General features: G+C 31.6%; 2 protein-coding genes across 3 annotated transcripts; one reads left to right on the top strand and one right to left on the bottom strand.

Annotated features, from left to right (window-relative positions):
* Window positions 1-242: 242 nt before the first annotated feature.
* LOC140051292 (mitogen-activated protein kinase kinase kinase 1-like) lies at window positions 243-17,466 on the top strand. 2 transcript variants are annotated; one of them, XM_072096457.1, is made up of 17 exons: window positions 243-352; window positions 10,024-10,162; window positions 10,443-10,622; window positions 10,747-10,959; window positions 11,143-11,259; window positions 11,359-11,513; window positions 11,661-11,773; window positions 11,865-12,076; window positions 12,188-12,412; window positions 12,746-12,867; window positions 12,974-13,065; window positions 13,226-14,235; window positions 14,457-14,588; window positions 14,714-15,008; window positions 15,212-15,354; window positions 15,662-15,793; window positions 15,955-17,466. In XM_072096457.1, exons 2-17 carry the CDS (start codon window positions 10,025-10,027, stop codon window positions 16,096-16,098), a joined length of 3,423 nt encoding a protein of 1,140 aa, XP_071952558.1. In that variant the 5' UTR covers window positions 243-352; window position 10,024; the 3' UTR covers window positions 16,099-17,466. The 2 variants fall into 2 exon arrangements, with proteins under 2 accessions (XP_071952558.1, XP_071952557.1); XM_072096456.1 differs by lacking the exon at window positions 243-352 and adding an exon at window positions 8,934-9,132.
* Window positions 17,467-17,906: 440 nt separating this feature from the next.
* LOC140051293 (NAD kinase 2, mitochondrial-like) lies at window positions 17,907-22,456 on the bottom strand. The gene is made up of 8 exons (XM_072096458.1): window positions 21,988-22,456; window positions 21,416-21,504; window positions 20,378-20,629; window positions 19,975-20,175; window positions 19,711-19,806; window positions 19,314-19,369; window positions 18,947-19,124; window positions 17,907-18,830 (listed from the first exon to the last, which is right to left on the bottom strand). The coding sequence occupies exons 1-8, from the start codon at window positions 22,312-22,314 to the stop codon at window positions 18,683-18,685; spliced, it is 1,347 nt and encodes a 448-aa protein (XP_071952559.1). The 5' UTR covers window positions 22,315-22,456; the 3' UTR covers window positions 17,907-18,682.
* Between the last annotated feature and the right edge of the window lie 73 nt (window positions 22,457-22,529).

Here is a 22,529-nt window from a genome sequence, read left to right as displayed (position 1 = left end):
AACTATTTAGGCCGGCATTTGCGTTTTTTGGTAAGTATTTTACAAATTAAGTTTAGTAAGTAAGTAAGTAAGTAACAGATAATTTTGTTTATTTCCATTTCGTGTTTATACGATCTTGATATTTTGATATTCCATTTTTCATCGATCGCGCCACGGCGGTGCTGCTTTTTTAAAAATAGCTCATGACTCATCGTAAGAATTCTTGTATTGAAAATTCTTCTTGAAATATTCTTTAGTTTTGTAGTGCAGCATCAGAATATAAACACGTCAGTGCTCATCAAAGAAGATGATTATCTAATTATTGTGGTTTTACAGCAAGTACCTGGATTTAAAACGAGTTACACTTCTTCAGGTAAGAGAACAAACATTTGATCTTTATTATTATTCCACCACTTGTGAGATCAAGCCGTGTCTTAAAAAACGTCTTGAGCTGGTGGTGGTGGTGTGGAGCGAAACTGTAGTGTTAAGATGCTCCATGCATTGATGCCTGGTGGGGGTAAGCTGAAAAACATTTAATAATAACCCTTCCTTGTTTTTCACGATTTGTCTTTATTATGGAATTGTGTAAGTATGACAAAATAATTTTCTGTACAATCATTTCATTTTTCTCAATAATTTCAAGAAAAAGTACTTGTATTTAAACTTGTTTTGTCATGTATTTTTTTTTACTTGTTTTATTTTTGTACAACATTTTTTTTCCATTCTTTAATACGAATCTTAATTGTTATTAAATTATTTAGATAAATGTAAATAGTGTAAATAAAGTAAAACTAAAAGGGTATTTTTTTAAATAATATTATTATTAAAATAATTTAAAATTTGATATTAATATTAACATGCATCCTATGTTATAGACTTACAGCAAAGATATACAGTAATAATTTTGATGACTGTTTTAGCCCAATTGTTTAATTTTTTCTTGAAGATACAGTAATATAAATTTCATCAGGATATGGAAGGTATTACATTTTACTTTGTAGAAAATATTATTTTGCATTGCATATGATTTTTAATAACTCAAGAACTCAAACTAATTCTGCACTGTACAGTATTTTCACATTCACTAATTACATATCAATATACTATAATATGACGTCATCATTAACAATCAACAGCATCTTACTTACTTACTTAATGTCATCCCACGACGACTTAATTCTTAGTGGGTGCCATGATAATTTGTCTCCACACATCTCTATCAAGCATACTCGTCCTCAGTTCACTCAGGTCTAGTTTGGTATCTTTCAACAGAATGTCGAGCCAAGTCAGTTGAGCTCTTCCCACTTTCCTTTTCTCTTCTGGTTCCCAAAGGAGAACTCTTGAGGCTGATGATGAACAGCATCATCATGATCATAATTATCATGACAAAAACTTATGCACTTCAATTTTTAAAAACGCAACACCAACCATAAACCACACCCTACATAAGAGTCACATTAAAAATTACATGACAAAATTTCCAAAATATAACTTTATTAGATATTTAACTGCTTATTGCATCATCTCATCATTGCTTATTAATATTGAATACTATAAAATGTAATTAGAAAATTTTTTTTTTTCTAATACATTCCCTCCTGAATTTTTCATCATCACAGCGTATATACTCAACCACTGTTTATAGCTAATTTAGTCAATTCAATGCGTCGTTCGGCTTTATTGTTTACCATGACGACACTACTTGGCAACGCAATTTGTATTGCGTTTTAGCTGCATAACACCAATTAATTCCATCTGCTACTAATCTAAACTAAGTTTCTAGCAAGGTTGACATTAAGTGTGGACTAATATTTAGACCTTAGTTTGATAATGCATGGCTACACCCTGGTGAAATAACATTTAATGAATATATTATATTTTCTATTAGAGTATCATACTGTACTATAAAATAGTCTCTTGAATTTATTTATTTATATACTTGTACTGTAACCTACAGTACAGTATATCGTTGGAAATACTGTATACTGTACTATATTGTAGAATTGAATACAGTAATTGATACTATTCATATCAATGTGTATATAATTTAAATAATTTTTTTATCAAATTTTAATGAAACATCACACAATGGTTTATGGCTCATTTGTTTATTGCTCAATAAATAATTCATTTTACATATAAATTTGAATTCTAAAGGCTTTTATACTGAGCAGAATAAAGACTGGGGATGGTCCCCTTCACTCAGCTCAATAAAGTTGTTTGTACTGAGACAGAGCAATGCACTGTCCATTATGCGTCACTCTTTGCTTAGAGTTTTCACTTTTTTGCATATTCGTTTGATTGCCTATCTAAATTTACTGTTAATCTACCTTTAGGCGATTCAACAGTTAAGTACGAAGTAATACATTATCTGAATTAATTATTTTTTTAGAGAGTTAATTTTTAATTTACTTAATAAAACATTTTTTTAGCTTCCTACCTACCTTTGCAGTTATTAAATTCATAAATTAATTTGCCTACTGGCTGTACAGTAAAACATGAAGATGCATATTTGAAAATTAAAGTTTGATTAAAATGTGTAAATCATAATTATAATTTGCTGGCTGAAGAAGAAGAATATACTTTTATACATTAGTATTTTTTTTTTATCACTTTTATACAATCTTTCAGACTGGTTTCAGTTTTATTTTTCTGTATGTATTCAATGTATGTTTGTTACTACTGTATAATTGTATTCTCTTTCTGGAAAATAAATGAATTAATGATCACATTATGTTCTTGAAATGATACCACAACACAGACCTACCGGTGGTTGTTTGCACACAGCATATTTATGCATTTTTATTTAGATCATGTGTTGATTCATGTTTCATGACAGAATTAGGATTCTTACTTTTCAAAACAAAATATTAACACCTGTTAGCTTGGATATTGCAGCTGATATCCAACACTTAAAATGTCAATTAAATTTTTACTGGGATGCTGACCGAATTTAATTTCTTTATTCCTTCAAACCAATGTAAAATAAAAGACACAAATTGAGACCATATTTCTGTTATAAATTATAGAGATAACTAACAAATATAAATGCAAAAAAAAAAAGCAATTTTGTACATTGGTTTGGATGAGTTTGGTGTCTTTTAAAGAGTAAATTGAAAAAATAAGAAAAAAATTATGTTTAGATCATTTATTATATATCATTAGCAAATAATAGTAATATCCTGGATTTATATAGCGCCTAATGTTGTGAAACCTCTAAGCGCTGAACATTATTACCCCACTCATTTTTTTGTATCAAACACATATGGAAACATACTCCCATAATGCAGCTACTGTGTAATCAGCACGAAGTGGTTTCTTGATCTAACCGGGTACCCATTTATACGGGTGCTGGTCAACCCGTACCCAAACCAACCCGTACCCATGCCAACTCGTACCCAACTTGGCTAACCCGTACCCAAATAATTGGTCAACTCGTACCCACTTTGGCTAACCCGTACCCAAACCAACTCGTACCCATGCCAACTCATACCTAAATATTTGGCTTACTCGTACCCAAGTATTTGGCTTACTCGTACCCATTATTTGGCTTACTCGTACCCATTATTTGGCTTACTCGTACCCATTATTTGGACTACTCGTACCCAATTTGAATAATTAGGCCTACTTGTAATGATTTGATCGGCGCAAAACTAGTGGTATGCTTTTGACGTATGAATATTTTTATATTTAAATTGTTTTTTTTTATTTTACAGGTCTCGGTGAAATGTGTGCTAATAAAAATGACCATTGATTTGATTGTAAACTTCGTTTAATTAGGCATATATTTGTTAACATTTATTTAAATGTAGTATTATAGTTTTATAAACGTATGTTTGATGTGTCTTTTTATTTATTTACGTAAGAACATTAATTAATAAAAAAATATTTTTACTGTTGTATAGTATTACAATTCAATTAAGCCCAGGTAAATAACCAATAACGTATCATTTTTATACTTTTTTATTCTTATCACCTAATTATCTTCCCTGATTACATTCGATCATGGAGGTATACCTCCATGATTCGATCAAGTAATTATTGTTTCTATTGTATTGGTATATTTAAAATTGGTTGAATTAACGACGCCCTGTTTTAATCAAAAAGCCCACAGGGCTATGGAGTCGAATTACTCGTAGATTTCGTGTTACGTGTTTTTGCTGACCGGGATTAACCTTTTATTATAAAAAAAAAATGACGTATGATCGTTTTCCATATTTTATTTATTAATAATTCAGTGAAATGATCATGTACACGTACTGTAAAGTCTGCAGGGCTATGGGCGTAGATTTCGTGTTACGTGTTTTTGCTGACCGGGATTAACCTTTTATTATAAAAAAAACACGCATTTATAGGGCGTCAAAGAGATGACTCATTAATGACGTATATGATCGTTTTCCATATAATTTTATTTATTAATAATTCAGTGAAATGATCATATACACGTACTGTAAGGCCTGCAGGGCTATGGGGCGTAGATTTCGTGTTACGTGTTTTTGCTGACCGGGATTAACCTTTTATTACAAAAAAACACGCATTTATAGGGTGTCAAAGAGACGACTTAGTAATGGCGTATGATCGTTTTCCATATATTTTATTTATTAATAATTCAGTGAAATGATCATATACACGTACTGTAAGGCCTGCAGGGCTATGGGGCGTAGATTTCGTGTTACGTGTTTTTGCTGACCGGGACTAACCTTTTATTACAAAAAAACACGCATTTATAGGGTGTCAAAGAGACGACTTAGTAATGGCGTATGATCGTTTTCCATATATTTTATTTATTAATAATTCAGTGAAATGATCATATACACGTACTGTAAGGCCTGCAGGGCTATGGGGCGTAGATTTCGTGTTACGTGTTTTTGCTGACCGGGATTAACCTTTTATTACAAAAAAACACGCATTTATATGGTGTCAAAGAGACGACTTAGTAATGGCGTATGATCGTTTTCCATATATTTTATTTATTAATAATTCAGTGAAATGATCATATACACGTACTGTAAGGCCTGCGGGGCTATGGGGCGTAGATTTCGTGTTACGTGTTTTTGCTGACCGGGATTAACCTTTTATTACAAAAAAACACGCATTTATAGGGCGTCAAAGAGACGACTCAGTAATGACGTATGATCGTTTTCCATATATTTTATTTATCAATAATTCAGTGAAATGATCATATACACGTACTTTAAGGCAATTAAACATTTTTGGCAGATTTTCTTCTATAACAGCTACAGTGTGTAAAAAAAAATAGACAACGCAATGTGGCGTACGATCGTTTTCTATTTTTTTTTTCTTAAATAATTCAGTAAAATTATCTGTTTGTTTACAGCAATTAAACATTTTTGGTAGATGTTTCCTCAATAACAGCTACGTGTTTTTGCTGACAAGGGATTCCCTTTTAAAAAAAAATACGCATTCTATAATATTCTACAAATAAATGACCCACACTCGTTTTTCCATGGCAACGGATGTCGTCTTATTTACTAAAATAATATAAACGTTCTGAAGGCCTACCTACACGTGTCTGTACATACGTATCTGTCAGCGATAAGATGATTTTTTTTTTAGTTTTAGTAGTATTTTATTTCGGTTTTTAGTCATAATAATACAGTAATAATCATTATAAAATGAAAACGTAATAACAGCAAATGTCGTCGTTAGTAATTAAATGTTAAATTATTGGAGGTTACCTTTTATAGTATTCTCACATCCATCATGTCCTAGGGAATTTGTTTTAAAAACGGCAATAATCTACTTAGATTCATTATTCTAAAATGGTCCTTAGCAGCAAAAATGAGGCTGGTATCCACTTAAATAGTTTCGTGATTTTAAAAATACGAGTGACTACTTAAAAATGTTTTCGAAATGTTAAAACAAAACTTGCAAAACAAAACAACAAAAACCATTTTTAAAACGATTTTCAAAAAGCACATTACTTCATTATCTGTAAAATAAAATGAAAAGTGTGTACAGGCTATTCGTAGTAAATAATAGATCAATAACTATTCAAAAATGAAAAAAAAAATAGAATGCAGCACAGCCGACCACTGACATCTTCCATGTAAAACAACGCCCTCAAGTATTAATTTAACTACGACCCAAATACGATGAAAGCTGTGCTTTTTTCGTACGAGTCTGTACATAAATTATACTTAGGTAAATAGTTTTTGCCATTGTAATATCGAACATATGATCTAAAAATGTAATAAAACTGGGTTTAACTGTAATAGGCCTATATAAATATACTTTAAATAGCATTAAACTTGGGTACGGGCCAGCCAATGATGGGTACGGGTTAGCCAATGATGGGTACGGGTGAGCCAAAATTTTGGGTACGAGTAAGCCAAAATTTGGGTACGAGTTGGTGGGTACGAGTTGGCATGGGTACGGGTTGACCTGTATTCATTTATACACCTGGGTGGAGACGGGCAAACGTAAGTATCTTGCCTATGGATAAATTAAGGCCAATTTACCTTTTTATCGCCTGTTTGTGTAAATTGGCCTTTATTTAAAGGTTTACAACATATTCTATAATACGAATACTGACATACTTATCTTTTTAATTTTCTCTGCAATTTATCATACAGTAGGATAAATTGCAGAGAAAATTAAATGATATGTTTGTAACATATTCGATCCATTAGAGATCTTTTCAATAAACATTTGTAGTTTATTGGCCTAGTACTTACTATTATTGGTTTAAATATTTAAGTAGAATTTGAAAATAGATTTTTAATTTCGATAATGGTCTCTGTATATTAATTCATGAATATTATTTAAATGTATACCTTAGCTAATTTGTATGTACGACTTAAGTTGTGATTTACAATACAAATATTGTACAACGCCTCACGGCAATATACAGCATGTGTTGTGTAGTTGAGTCATGTTGTACAGTAACTAATGTCAACATGACATGTTTTTGCTGTATTGTACAGTTACAAGTATGTAATATTAACACACTTATCAAATGTGCATATTAACAGTATCGTCATAAAATACACTAAAACATTCAAGTTGGTAATTCTTAATAGATATTTCAATAATATAATAAATAATTTAATTAATTAATAATTAATTATTATTTAATACGTCTGTAGATTTTGTTATTAATTATTCGAAATAAATAATAATCAAAATAAATAAAAAACAAAATATAAAACAGAATAAGAATTTAAACATTATACAGTACCTATAGTATTCCATGATATTACTGCAATAGTTCAATTATTCTTGTGTGGAATATTCTTGTTAATTAATCTAACATTAACAACACACAATGTTTTGCTTACTAATTGATACATTGTAAGAACAAGTCTAATTTCATTTAAGTTTTACAGTTAAGTACCATAAGTCACACATTTGATGGGTAAATATTAATAAAATCATCCACTCCAGTGGATTCAACAAATAAGATTATATCACACTATTGGCAGATAAAATTACAAGCAAATTGGAAATGAAATTATGAGTGTTGTTCTTTCTTGAGTTGGCAAGAATCCATAATTATGAATTGTTATTGATTTGACACTGTGATCGCCCTAGCAACCATTGTTACAACGAACACACGTCACCATGTGTAAGGTAGTTGGTTATAAAAGATGCGAAGACTTTCTTTATTGTTAGGTTTGTCTGTATTTCCATAAAAAAAAACTAAACAAATATTAACATAAATAGAAATATGATGTATCATTTCCACATTTCGTACGTGCCTTATTTAAGAGTGACGTGTAGCGAATTTGGAATGGGTAGATTTAAACCTACCCACGCTTCCACATTCACTTCCTTTAGATATTTATAACTTCTGAATTTCTCTTCTCCTCTTCCTCAAATAAGTTTAATGTACCAATCAATATGATACAGTAGTTGGAAAAAAAGCAAGTTAAAATAGTATACTGTAAAAGTCCATGCTTTTAATATTAGTTTTACTGTGAATTTATAACTTTTTAATAGTACTGTGACCATGTACAGTACTGTAGGTCTACCAATCATTGATAGTTGGTTAGAGAAAGTTAAAATAGTCCGTGCTTTTAATCTTAATTGATTGATTTATTACAGATCTTTATAAGGAATCACAAATATAGTAATAACGTTTCACGTTTTAAGGTAGTTGGTTATAAAAGATGCGAAGACTTTTTTTATTGTTAGGTTTGTCTGTATTTCCATAAAAAAAAACTAAACAAATATTAACATAAATAGAAATATGATGTATCATTTCCACATTTCGTACGTGCCTTATTTAAGAGTGACGTGTAGCGAAATTGGAATGGGTATAGATTTAAACCTACCCACGCTTCCACATTCACTTCCTTTAGATATTTATAACTTCTCTGAATTTCTCTTCCTCAAATAAGTTTAATGTACCAATCAATATGATACAGTAGTTGGAAAAAAAGCAAGTTAAAATAGTATACTGTAAAAGTCCATGCTTTTAATATTAGTTTTACTGTGAATTTATAACTTTTTTATAGTACTGTACTGTAGGCCTACCAATCATTGATAGTTGGTTAGAGGAAGTTAAAATAGTCCGTGCTTTTAATCTTTATTGATTGATTTATTACAGATCTTTATAAGGAATCACAAATATAGTAATAACGTTTCATATACTATAAGTATAATAAATGTAATTCCTTTAATTTTATAGCTCGATCAAATTTGAATTTTCCCAAATAAATATCAGAAAACCCAATTTGAAACACATTGAATTATTGATAATATTTATTTCCTGGATTGTGTGTATAATAAAGAATCAGAATAATTTTATTAAATTTATTAATTTTATTTGCTCATAATAATAATAGTACTGAACAATTAGAGAACTTAAGAGAACTTGTAAACTGCATTGTTTATTTTTATGTTCCATAATGACAAAGACATGTTTTGGTACACTTCAGTAGTTTTTAGTCTGTGTAGGAGTTTATTTGTTCAATTGTATGAAGTAAACTTGACCATTGTACCTAAGGTTTTGGCGCGTAATTTGTTCACGTGTTGGATGAGTCATCATACAGTAGGGCTGCACGTTTACTTTAGCTTTTGAATTGTCAGTTGGAATTTGTTTTTTAAATATCTCCTGATGTTTGAATTTTGGGCGGTACCAGAGAAATTTATTTAGTCAGAGATGTCAGCTATGTGTAGTGTAGCAGGGTGAGTTTATATAAAGATAATCCGCAAATGTACAGTGAAGCCTTGCTTTTTATGTTATATTAGAAGTTCATACAGAATATTACCACAGTACAGTACACGCCATATACTGTAGAATGTACTGTGTAGTCATTTTTAGTGGTACATCAATTTAAAATAAAACACAGCCTAGCAAGAGCCTTTTTAGAGGTAACCTACAACTTAATAACTTTAATATTGTTATTGTTCACAACTTTCACTGACGTATGTATAGTTTAGCCATTGGCAACCTTTTAAAAGAAACACATAATTAAAAGTACATTCAATTGTTTGTCTAAACTCTACATGAAACAAACAGTGCTACACTGGGGTACACTATTAAAAGTAATCCTTGTTTTCGTCACATGATAAATCTTTCAATAGAGACAGGAAACTATTAGTTTCCTATACGTCTATTTACGAACTACAGTACATCTACTCGAGTACACACCTTTTATGGCATAACATATTGATACTGAAATTACTCTTTATGAGCTGTTTTTTACACAAATTATCCTACAAAAAAATGCAAGAGTTGTGTAAGGTTTCATGCTGCTGTAAAGAAGCTTGTATTATTGATTTAATGAAGGTATGATAGTAAAGGTGTTTGTTTTGTTTCTCTATTGTTTGATGATTACATGGTGGTAAGAGTAAGGAACAAATATTTACAGTTACACCACAAGGACTTATAACGGTAATTAGTTAAGTCCATTGTTACACCATTAAACTGCTATTAGTCGTGGTTCTATTATTACATTAAGTATTTGTTGGAAATTCGTAAGTCTATATTCTCAATAGTCGATTTTAGACCTACCATTACTCTCGACGTGTGGATAATTTAGGATTTAACAGATTAACCTTTTTCCCCCTTTCTAGTATGATGCCTGAGAAGGATACACGGTGGATATCCCGTGGCAATGAACGCTGGGATTCGCAGCAAATTCGTGAAAAATTACGCTCAATGCCAGTCATGAAGAAAAAGGAATGTAAAGAGAAGCAAATGAAGGGACCAATGGTAAATTTATTTGGTAATTTTAAATATAATAATGTATGATTTATTAACTCTTCTCAGAAAATCCAATGAATTAAATTCCCCTGATAGACTTGAAGAAGGAGGTCTACAGTAGAGACTGACCTACAGGATGTGACTGTGGTTAAGAAACATTAACTACTACCGTATACTCATTCTGATTGGCCAATACAATACAGTGTAGATAGAATAACAATATTCAATTCTAAATTAAAGTAATATTTAAACTTTTTGAATTATATGAATATAAATATACTACTATTAGGTTGTGAAGCCAACTATGGTGGCATCAGCTGGGTCTATAGAACGATTGAATGTGGGTATTGGCGAACATCGATCCCCTTCCCCACAGTCAGATTCCCCCTTTAAACAGCAAGTTGTAAATGGAAGGCCTGGGTCTCCATCATCACCAAGAATTGGCAGACGACGGGCCTCATCGCCTATAGTAAGTCTCATTACACATTGAATACTTTTTATATTAAATATATATATCACCGTAACTTTACTTTTCGCTTATAATAATTACTGAAATTTTAAATAAAATAAATGTGTCCTTTTTTAAAAATTAGAATTCCAGACCATCTTCGCCAACAACTGTAATTCGTCGGACGCCATCTCCTCATTCAGAGGGAAATCAGATTGTACCTGATGATGTGTTTAGGAAGAGGGTTGAGAAGGCATTGCATGCTCGTCTTTATCTCCTCCATCAAATTGGTCCCAAATGCTTCCTCATTGGTGGAGACTCACCAGATCACAAGTACAAAGTGGTTGTAGGACCTCAGGTTAGTTAGTTAGTGAGTTTAAATAAACATTTATTCAACCAAATACATAAAAATCAGCTTGTCAATCAATTTATTTGACTAAAACATCTGAAATGGTATTGTATTATGACTGAATATCTTAAACATGCATGTCCTTTCATACGTGACTTTGATTAGTGGAACAAATTTCTGTACATTTTTTAGACATGTAGTTGCAATAAAGGACCATTTTGTGTGCATGTGTTGTTCGTGATGTTACGCATGTTCCAAATTCAAGAGAATGATACTAGACTTCTTTGCAAGACATTGAGAAATTATGAGGTATGTATTAAATATTTCTCAGAGTGTGCCTTAATATATAGGCAAAACACCATGTACAGAAATCATCATATTGTGAATAACCATTTTTTTAACATACAGGTTGAAGATTTAGTTCAAAGGTATTTAGATCGAAGGAAGGTGAAGTTGAAGAAACCTAACCTCAACAGAAAGGAACCAAACCCACTAGAGAACCTTGAGATGACTGGATCCACCGACAGCCTGGACAGTAGATCATCATGCAGTAGTGACCAGAAGTAAGTTGGCACGATACTAATTCTTTCATACATTTGTTACGTTTATTCTTCAGTTCTTTTCTTCTGTTAAAACAGTAAAAACTGCAATAAACTACACTTGTATACCTGTATTTTGTTTTAAAATCATTTTTAATTTATCACTTGCAGTGTTCATGAAGAAACCTGTCCAATTTGTCTTCTGGAAATGATCGAAGGTGAAAGTTTAGTAATCTGTCAAGATGGCTGCCACAACCGATTGCATCATCACTGTGTTATGATTTGTAAGCATTTCATAATTTATGACAATTCTATACTTTTTAGTATATTTTGTATTGGAGTTTGAACTAATTATGTATTATATTATGTTTAAAGGGGCTGAAAATTGTAGTAAGGAAAATGAAAGTTTAAGCTGTCCTCTTTGTCGTATTAAATGGACAGTGCCACTGAGCAGCGATGATACTTCAACCATTACTTCTGAGCCTGTTGCTGGACAAACATCTCCTACTCAGATGCTAACAGCTATTGATACGGTTAATAGTAATGTTCCTGCTATGTACAAGGCCCAATACACAACTTGGGCAAAGGTATGGAGTGTGTCTTGATGTTTAAAATATTGATTGATACCTATGTTTGTCATAACTAAAAATAGATATAGACAAATACAAATTATTACATTTTTCCTACTTCCTTTATAGGTTATTGGTGAGGATCTAGTCAGCGGACTCTTCTCTCGTGATTGGTCGTTGCGTGAGGCTTCATTACACCAGATAAGTCATCACATAAGGAGCGTACTCCAAGCAGGTGCTAGCGAGGCTATTGGAAACGATAACAATGAATTAAAGGAAATCACAAAAATCGGTTTTGATATTGTTTCTGTTATGTGTGAAGATCCAGTGTATAAAGTCTATGTGTCCTCATTGGTAATTCAGATTTCTATTATTAATCAATTATGCCTAATAAATAATAAATTACTATTTAACATATTATAATAATCATAATAAAACAGTCATAGAAGTAGCATTAGTAATTAATGAAAACGATTTACTGCTGTAGTAATCATTTAATGGAAAATAATGTTATATTGAACTTGAAAATCTAACAAAATTTACTAACAATATAGTTATAATTAATTAATTTTATTAACATCAAATACAAGATAACAAAAAACAACAGAAGTAATAGTTGTTTGTATTTACAATCAAATCAACCTCATTAATTTGGTATCATAATTTTATTCTCTTTATTTCTCTTAGAAAATGTTGCGTTGTATAATTTCGAATGAAACTTGTTACACAGAAAGTAAGAAGCATCTTTTACAATTGCATTTGAAATCTGTAATCGAGGCTATTCTCATCAAATGTGCTGATAGTAATAGGTGAGAAATTCTACAAATATTCTTTAGATTTCTTATTGAAGTAATTGTCTAATTGTTATATGCTTATTATAAGCCTTATTTTGTATTTATTTTTCTTTAATTAAAGGCGAACAAGTCAACTATCTGTATCAGCAATTGTGGAGTTGTGCAAAGGTCAAGAAGGAGAACTAGCTGTTGGTAGGCTAATTCAAAACCAAGGTATGGGTTGAAGATATTTATGTTATATATTTTTTTATGTTGGTTATCTTTTTGTAGAAAAGAAGAAAAGAAATGCCATCTTGTAGAGCAGCATTGTTAAACAAAATCTAAACAATGTTACATTAGTTAAATTGAATGTTTTTGTTTTGTTTTTATTTAGAAAGTGAAATGATTGCTATTTGGTGCGTGGACTATTTTGTCTCCACAATGTTGGTGGATGGAACTGGATGGCAGTGGTGGTTAGGCCGACTGAACACTATAAACGAACTCTTTGTCAAGTTTCCTTCTGCATTTAACACAGAAAAGGGTTCCGGTGAAGAACATGTTTTGACAGTGTTGAAATTTATATTTAACGTTGTTGGCCATTCACACATTATTGTTAGTAAACTAGCAAGAAGAATTTTTACAATTGTGTCACGTAGTGTTGTTCATGACATTGAAATGATCAATAAGGTCATTGACCTTATGGCAGAGCTTGAACCTCGGGACAGGGATAAACTACAAAAACGTTTACGGAAAATAATTGATGATTTTGAAAAGGTATATGAAAAGGCTTCTAACATTTGTCAGGTTAACAGCAGTGTTCAAAGTAAAATGGAAAAGACTGAATTAAATGGACAATCAAAAGTATCACAGTGCTCTTGTGGAAGTGTTGATGATGGACAAAGAAATTGTAGAAAGGCAACAAAAATTCCACAATCAAAGCAAAGGAGTAATTCCAAGACACGAACAAAACCTAATGGCAAGGACTCGGAGACATCACAAAAGCCACACTTAAACATTCCAAAAAAACGTTCATTCAGTAAAGAAAGGAAGAGATGTTCATCACCACAAGGGGCTCAAGCAACGTCACCATCAACAAATGTCTGTGCTTGTAGCGAAACAACAACTGGCGATTTTTCAGACCTGTCATTGTCACCGATGTCACCAAGCGAGAAACCTGTGACATTCATGACCGAAGTAACAACTCCATCTCAATCTCCAGAATCACTGAAGTACCAAGATAAATCTTTAAAGTTTGGTAGTTGTAAAGATAAAGTGGAAATTGAAGAAGCAGAGGCTATTGCCAATGCTCTGGAGACCTCTCTTGGACAAAGTATGCTACCAGTGGTGCCAGGGTTGACTCTGAGTAATGACAACAATGATATTGTCATTCATTTAAGGAATGAGGTATTTATTACATTCAGAATTTGTAACATTGTATTGACTTGAAAAAAGATATTGAATTTGTATAAATAATAAAATATATAAAGTGTAAAAACAAAATGAAAGCTAACTAATTATTAAAAGTTTTATAATTGTTTGCCACTGTAAAGTTTTGCTGTACTAGTGTGTACCTTTTTAAATGTAATCATTTTAAGATTATTTGTTATATTATTTTAAATTTCTAGAATATTGCTGTTAAAGACCAGTACATAGAAGGTGAACATTGGTCCCGTGGGGAACTGATTGGAATGGGAGCATTCTCATCATGTTATAAAGCCTGTGATATGCAGACTGGAACAATAATGGCTGTCAAACAGGTAATTCAAGGATTATATACAGGTTTTAAGCTATTTAGTGTTTTGACACTACTTTTATACATTCTTATAAAATGGTCATTGTAAACAAATTGCTAACAATTTAAAGCCTCTTTTTCTAATTCCAGGTATCATTCATACGCAACACAGTTCCTGAACAAGACAAAGTAGTTGACACTTTGATTGAAGAGATTTCTTTGCTTTCGAAACTGGATCACCCAAACATTGTTCGACTTCTCGGTGCCACCAAGCATAATGGCCATTTCAATATGTTCACAGAGTGGATGCCTGGTGGTTCCATTGCCTCTATTCTGGCATCATTCGGTGCTTTTCGGGAGTCTGTCTGTATGGGCTACTGTAAGCAGATCTTCAAAGGGTTAGGTTATCTTCACAAAAAGCACATTATCCACCGTGATTTGAAAGGTAAGAAATCATACCAAAATAGCTCTTTAAGTTGTAATAATTTGTTAGAGGTACAATCCTAATGTTAAAGAACATCTGTCATCATCCTAAACCCACAAGCAATATGGTTTAGCATGCACCTTTTAGAATTTGAATTAAATAAATCATTTCCCATTCTAAAAGTAATGAAATGCATGACAAACTTTCTAATTTTGTTTTATTAGGTGCTAATCTGTTAGTTGACAGCACTGGTCAGCATCTCCGTTTAGCTGATTTTGGAACAGCTGCTCAAATGGCATCACACCTCACTGGTGCTGGGGAGTTCACTGGTCAACTGACCGGGACAATAGCCTTTATGGCCCCTGAGGTAAAGGATAGACATATTTTATAAGTCAGAAATAATTTTTGGGGAGCGTTTTCCTTATGTCCACTGATTAGGTTAAAACAGATTAAGCAAAGATGCTTTAAAAATAGTTAATAATACAAAATATGACGATCTCCGCTGGGGGCTAAAACCCTCATGTCAGTCTCATGAAATAGCTCCACACTCGCCTAACCTTAAACTACAGTATTACAAGATTAGGCTTTTGTGTGAACTGTGCATCTTATTAATTCTAAGCAAACTTGGAATGTAATGTGATATCAAGTCCTATCAATTTTTTGTGTATTTTTAGGTTCTGCAAGGCGAAACATATGGCAGAGCTTGTGATGTATGGAGTGCAGGGTGTTGTGTTATTGAAATGATAACATCCAAACCACCATGGGGGGCTGCTGCTATATCAAATCATCTGAAACTTATTTTCAAGGTTAGTATCAACTATTCTGTTTTTATATGACATATATATTAAATGTCATAAAAAATTATAACAACCTACATTTATTTTAACATTTTATGTCTAGTCCACATGCTTGTGCCAAGAATTACCCTTTTTTCTCCAAAATAACGATTATTCATTTTCTTCCATAGATCGCAAGTGCAAATGGACCACCTCCAATCCCAGACTGCCTTTCTCCAGCTGCTCGTGATCTTGTACTGCGGTGTTTGGATTCCAATCCAAAAGAGCGGCCTAATGTAACAGATGTCCTACTTCATGCTGCCTTCACCCAGTAGCAATATCTACAGCATTTATAAAGGCAATACCAATCAAAGCATTACACTAGTGAAGAATAATTCATGTTTGCTTTTAAACAGTATTACTATTTAATTACAAATTTGATGATTGATTACTGATTAATGTATGATGATTTGTGAGTTTATGGTTTTATAATGCTGTATATACTTCAGCTAATTGTTAAGTAGCTTTAACTATTTGTATAGTATTATAATTGAACTGAAATTTTATTAGGTTGATGTAATTATCAAATTCCATCTAAAATTTGAGGTGGTTTAAAATTTTATTCAAAGTATCAAATATCTTAAAACGTTTTATTTTAAAATATCTAATAAATACATGTCCATTGAAATTGTAACATTTTCTATCACTACTGCCTTTTTATAAAGTATTATAACCATTATGACTGGTCATATAAACGATTATGAAACAGTATTTTCCCATCTGTATGCAAATTGGTATTTTAATACAAATTCCAAGAATTTACTTAAGAATTTTAAAACCCTCCTTTTGAACACAATTTTAAATTGTATATTAATTATTAAACCTAATGTGTGTGAATTAATAAGAACCAATTGAGTGAGGCTACTACAGGCATAAGATGCTATAGTATAATATTATTATATAGTATTGTTTTTATTTTGTAGTGTACAGTGTACCCATAAATAATATTGTACAACTATTACTATATGTAGTATACCACATTTGGTTTGAAAAATAAGACTTTTAGTACATGGTGTTTTGTCTTGACATGTAAATTAGTATTTGTGACTAATTGTCTTTGTATTGTTTAAGTCAATATGGTGATAATGAAGTTGCCCTATTTACACTGAACTGCCATTCTTTGATAACTGGCTTCATATCAAAACAAAACATACTATTTCTACCCAACCAGTGTTCTTAAATGAGGTTAACACCAACAAGAAATATAAAGAAAATATATTACTATGAAATGTATTAGTAATACTTATATCTAATCTTGATAGAAATAGTATTGATGTTAAATATTAACCACCAATGTGTTTAGATAAAATGAAGCCCCGTCATGTATTAGCAATAGTTTTAGAAGTCTATGCATTTTCATATAATTGCCTTGATAAACAAAACCACCTAAAATTCTAAAACATTTCTGAAAGAAATTAGTCTTTTTGTGTCTATCCCTCATAATTTAGATTAAATTCCAGATATTTTTGATGAAGATGTATATTTTTTACGGTTTTAAGAAGTGTATGATACACACAGCCCTTGTACATTCCAGAGTATTGCTACTTTTAAACAAAACATGTGTCAGTTTTCTTAATTGTAATCACAACACTTTTGTTTGCTTTGTTATTGTTGTGTTACAAGTGAATACAAATAAAACAAATAAAATGGTATGATGTTAGCTTGTAATTTTCATTGATTATGATACTAGCTTTGTAATTGTATTAAACTACTGTGGAGTAGCTTTGCGTCAGGGAGTTGAGTAATTGGTCAGATGTTTGCCCTACTCTGACGTAATTTGTATTTCATACTAAGTACATTTGAGAATACTTGCAAACAAATTTGCAAGTATTTCTCGGGTTGGATTCGAACCCACGACCTCTAGATCACTAACCTGGCGTTCATAGCCATCAGCACAAGCTTGGTGGTCTAGAGGTATGAACGCCAGGCTAGTGATCTGGAGGTCGTGGGTTCGAGTCCCACCCGAGAACCTGTTCGCAAGTATTCTCAAATGTACTTAGTATGAAATACAAATTACGTCAGAGTAGAGCAAAACATCTAACCTATACTACCTTTGTTTATAGTACTGTTATTGAAGACACAGAATCAAAATAATCTTGGGACTGTCAATCATTTAATATCCACTTGAATTGTATTCAAACGTTTTACTCTCTATTCTTAAATAAATTCTTAAATCCTGGACCTTATAGGTCCATGCTTAAATCCATATGTATCATTCCTAAAAAATGCATAATGGGCAGAATACTGTGAATAAAATTAATCTTTAAGAAAAGACAAAAATTTTAAATTCAAGTAAATTTAATATTAGGTATTAAAAAATGAAATATATTGTGACCCTGGTTTATCAAATTTGGTCTAACCTCAATTTTGTTTGCCAGATTTATTTGAATTTATAAATAACTTCTTGGTACAATTCATTTTCGCATACAAGGAGTGTCATTTTAACCACTTGCTGGAGTAATATGCTGAGCACAAGCATAATGGTAGGTGACTATAGAAAGCATGAATTCACACTGGTGATGTCTAAAGCGTGGTTCCAAACAAAATACTCTTCCAATAATTGTGTTTTCCCCTGTCTGCGTAAAATCAAAGCTACAATGTTTGCAGAACTGTTGCGTCGTTGGTTTCCACCTGTGATTAATTTGCGGTGCTGCGTTCTAGTGGGAACCACGCTTTAATGGCCAATATGCTGCAGCCATTAAAGCGTTGCTGCAATTTCAGCCTTGATCCTGGAGTTGCTGATCTGGCATAGAATCTTTGATTGCTCTGAGGTGATGAAACAGAAATTACCCATCCAATTAAAAACTTTGCAACCAGATTCTATTTAACATCATTTTCCTTTGTGTTCATTTCCATCAATTAATCATCATCTTCAATCAACTCCAGTGTTCTTAAGGCATCCTCTTCCTTCGTTTCTAAAGTTGCTTTGGCACCATCATTGAATAGGTAAGAGTGTCCACTGTCTAGGACAAGGCAGGCATCAAAACATCGAGACCTTATTGTGATCCTTTAAAAAAAAATTAAACATGTCATTGTAAAATTCAATATCTTTAAAAAGTTTTCAAGAAATATAATCACAAAAATCCAAAACTTTAAAACAAAAGTTTTTATATGAACCCATACTTTTTGGCAAACCCTCTAGGAAAATCAGCAGCAAATATTCTGTTAACAACTGGGTCACGAACTGTATAAGCCATCCTCACATCTGATGGATCAAATACTAGAGAATCATTGAAGCGATCAACTATACGATTTACTGATTCTGGACATTCTGGTATGTTGCAGCCAGTTTCATCTTTAACTGCGTAAGAAATAAATACAAAATTACATTACCTATTTGAATATTTATGTAATTTTAGAGCTGACAAGAGCTAATTAAAATGACAATAGAAATGCCATAATAAAGGTAATGTTACTAAAAATAAGTCACTTATGTATGTGTACAATGGTAACCTATTGAGAGTGTGTAAACAATGTAACAATTATTCACCTATTCTTAATATTTCTTGCAGACTCTGATAAGATAATTTATTTGTGTTAAAAGACCTGGAAAGCAAATAAAACAATTATTTTAGTTAAAACAGCATTTAATCAATATAAATTGGTTTTTGAGATACTGTAAATCATATTCCTAATTGAGATAATGTGTTTCGTCTCATTATCACATGGGGTGGCACATCCATCAGTTTACTTGAGTCACAGAATGGTTTCTTTTCATGTTTATATTAAGTCTAAAGGCCTTGCTAGTCACTAGAATTGCTGCTGTGTTTTAAAAAAAGGTCTACAATTTTAAAAAATTGCAAAAAATCTTATAAAAAAGACATCTATTCCAAAAATTTATAAACAAAAATAAATGACATTTGAGAAGCGCAGGAAGGTTTTCTTACCAGGAGGTTGACCCTGAACCTGTGCAAATTGTAATTCCTGAACTCTTCTGTTTCTCTGCTGGTCCATCGTCAATGTTTAGCACATAATAAGATACCCTACACAAAAATAAAAACATTTATTGTTTTTATACATAAATTTACACATAAATTGATTGCATGTGTCTTCAGGGGTGGTCTGAAAATCATAGTCTATAGTGTACAGCTACACAGAACACAAAATGTGTACATTGTACATTTTAATAAAAAAAAATAAATAAAACTTACACTGATGATAATGTTTCACCAATAAAAACTTCATTGAGAGCCTTGATAGGTAAAACATGTGGACCCGGTGTTGATGGTGGTAACTTTGCCTTTTCTCGCATTTTCCAATGCTGTTCTCGGTGATTTTGATCCTGTAAATCGACTGGTTCTAGTGGAATAGCTCCCTCTACTGTTACTCTGATCCTTTGTCGCAGCTTCCACCTACGCAAAAACAAGTTTAATTCATGATTTATACAATAAAATCTGTTTGTCTTAATAGACTTGTATGATCCATTAGAAAAGACTGTAGAATAGATGTTGAAAAAGTAGGGGTTAAATATTTATTGTAGGGTTTAGTTTATTAAGACATGTATATGAATATATTAATATTACTCTTATAACAAAGAAAGAAAGAAGAACAAACCTGAACTTTCCTTGTTGTATTTTAAGAATCACATCATTAAAATTAGTTGTGTATTTATTTGGTAAACACAGGTGACCCTCTGAATTATGCAAATCTGTGTTGATTCCTATGAGAGGTTTGTTATCATGAATCTTACTAGCTGCCGACAGATATGTTCCGTCACCACCCGCAGAGATCACAAGATCAGCCCAATCTATGCTCTCTTCATTATATTCCTGTTTGTGAACAACCCTATAGTTGATGTCATTCTTTCTGTAACAATACATTTTAAAACAGCTCAAATCAAATATTTAATTAAAAGAAAAACACATTTATTCTTTAGATTTTTTTCTCAATATGTTTAATATGGTGATTAAATTATAAGAATTGAAAGAAGCAAAAATCCTGAAGGTAAAATAAACAACCCATACACAAACATACAAAAACGAAACACAGACACACAAAACAATTCCAAAGGCAAATACATACAGTACTGTACATCTCGATAAAACAGGTAAAAAAGATGGTAATATATAAAATAGCTAGAGAGAAATGGTGGAGATACAGTAATTATGTATAAAAGTTATTAATTTGTTATTTATTAAATGTGTGCAAGTGTGAAATATCTGCATTAATATCATTAATAACTAATTTACACTCTGACTTACCTAACCAAATATAGGCAATTTGTGCATAAATAAAATAACAAACACTGACTGATTTATAAACTTAATTGTTTACGTTATATAACAATTAGGGAAATTCCCAATTAGTATTATTATTAGTAAGCTGAAAAAAATTTAAAAAGACAAATTAATAGAGAAATCAACTGACTACTGTACAGTATGTTATTATACAATATAGTAAATTTGGTATACTGTTTTAATAATTATTTATTATAAAAAAAATACATATATATATATATAAATACAATAGTATCAGCATGGATGTACATATAATATAAAATAGAAGATTTATATATTGTTAAGATTTGCATAGCACCATTATATTAGCACTACTTTTTGATTTTCAATATTTAATAAATCATTAATTACTTACTCTAGTACTGCACACAGCTGTTTTAAATTTCCTTGGTGAATCTCATTCCGTTGTATTAGTTTATTGTAGTTGGACCCTCTTTCTGCAAGCTTAAAGGAATCATTTAAAATGCTTTATTACCAGCAGTACCGCAATTATAGACTTTTTCAACGACAAACAAGAGAAATATTACGGTAGGTTGCAGGTATACCATATAGCTAATTAGTATACAGTAGTATTAGTATGTTTTGCTTTGTATATTTTATGCAATCTGGTGCATTAAAATAATGATGTTACAACTAGCTACTGTAATTCAATATGTTATGTCGAATATTCATATAAATATTCATATAAAGAGAGAGAAACTTACGTCAAAGTTTAATTTGAATGATACAATATGTTGGACAAACATAATAAATGAAAAGAGGAAATGATACACAAAACAAAAGAATTAGATAAAAAAAACTTCATAATATAATATTAATAATTAACCAAGCTACAGAACAGTAGGTAGGACATACTCTACTCATACTGTGTAAAAGTATGCTGATCTACTGTCTGTAGTCTAATAATGACAAATGTACTTAACTTACCAACTCTTCAAGTTTAGCTTCAGAAATACCAACATGCCGCATGCGTTCATATTCGTATCTTGTTATTTTAGATAAAACAAGAGCTCGTTTCAACTTTAAAGGTTCAACCATATTTGAATAATTTCTTTTTGGTTGATTTGCCGAAGGCCTACTAGACGCATCCCTTCCGGTGCCCAGCAAGGGCGACTGCTTGATAAATCCCGCTAAGCAGTACCTGACGAACAGCGAATGTACCGGATTTTTGGGGCCTGGGACTTGACCCAAATTGTTGTTTTTTATCCTATTACAAAATCTCTGTAGATTCTGTAAACGATGGGTGATGACCATTTCGAATAACTCTTGCCTGTAGTATTATGCAATACTGATCATGATGATTTTATCTGCAGGAAAAAGAAAACAAATTAGAGGTAAAAATGTCTGCATAATGCGCGATGGGTTTCTCGTGAAAATTAAAGTAAACACGACTACGGGGTCATTATACAACTGCCGACGACGGAAGTCACTCATGACCTACTTTCAGGCAATATCAGTTTCCTTAAAAC

The sequence above is a fragment of the Antedon mediterranea genome, chromosome 6 (assembly GCF_964355755.1).
Source record: "Antedon mediterranea chromosome 6, ecAntMedi1.1, whole genome shotgun sequence".
Classification (NCBI taxonomy): Eukaryota; Metazoa; Echinodermata; class Crinoidea; order Comatulida; family Antedonidae; genus Antedon; species Antedon mediterranea.
The sequence above is the reverse complement of the archived record's forward strand: the minus strand, read 5'-3'. Positions and strand labels throughout refer to the sequence as shown.

What these genes read in the sequence shown, in the direction of transcription:
- LOC140051292 (XM_072096456.1), top strand. Translation starts at nt 9,107, where the DNA reads ATGTCAGCTATGTGTAGTGTAGCAGG. An exon ending in AGCAAATGAAGGGACCAATG is followed by an intron (nt 10,163 to 10,442) that starts GTAAATTTATTT and finishes TACTACTATTAG; the next exon opens with GTTGTGAAGCCAACTATGGT. An exon ending in GACGGGCCTCATCGCCTATA is followed by an intron (nt 10,623 to 10,746) that starts GTAAGTCTCATT and finishes TTTAAAAATTAG; the next exon opens with AATTCCAGACCATCTTCGCC.
- LOC140051293 (XM_072096458.1), bottom strand. Translation starts at nt 22,314, where the DNA reads ATGGTCATCACCCATCGTTTACAGAATCTACAGAGATTTTGTAATAGG. An exon ending in AAGCTAAACTTGAAGAGTTG is followed by an intron (nt 21,505 to 21,987) that starts GTAAGTTAAGTA and finishes GATTCCTTTAAG; the next exon opens with CTTGCAGAAAGAGGGTCCAA. An exon ending in GCAAGAAATATTAAGAATAG is followed by an intron (nt 19,125 to 19,313) that starts GTGAATAATTGT and finishes TTTCTTACGCAG; the next exon opens with TTAAAGATGAAACTGGCTGC.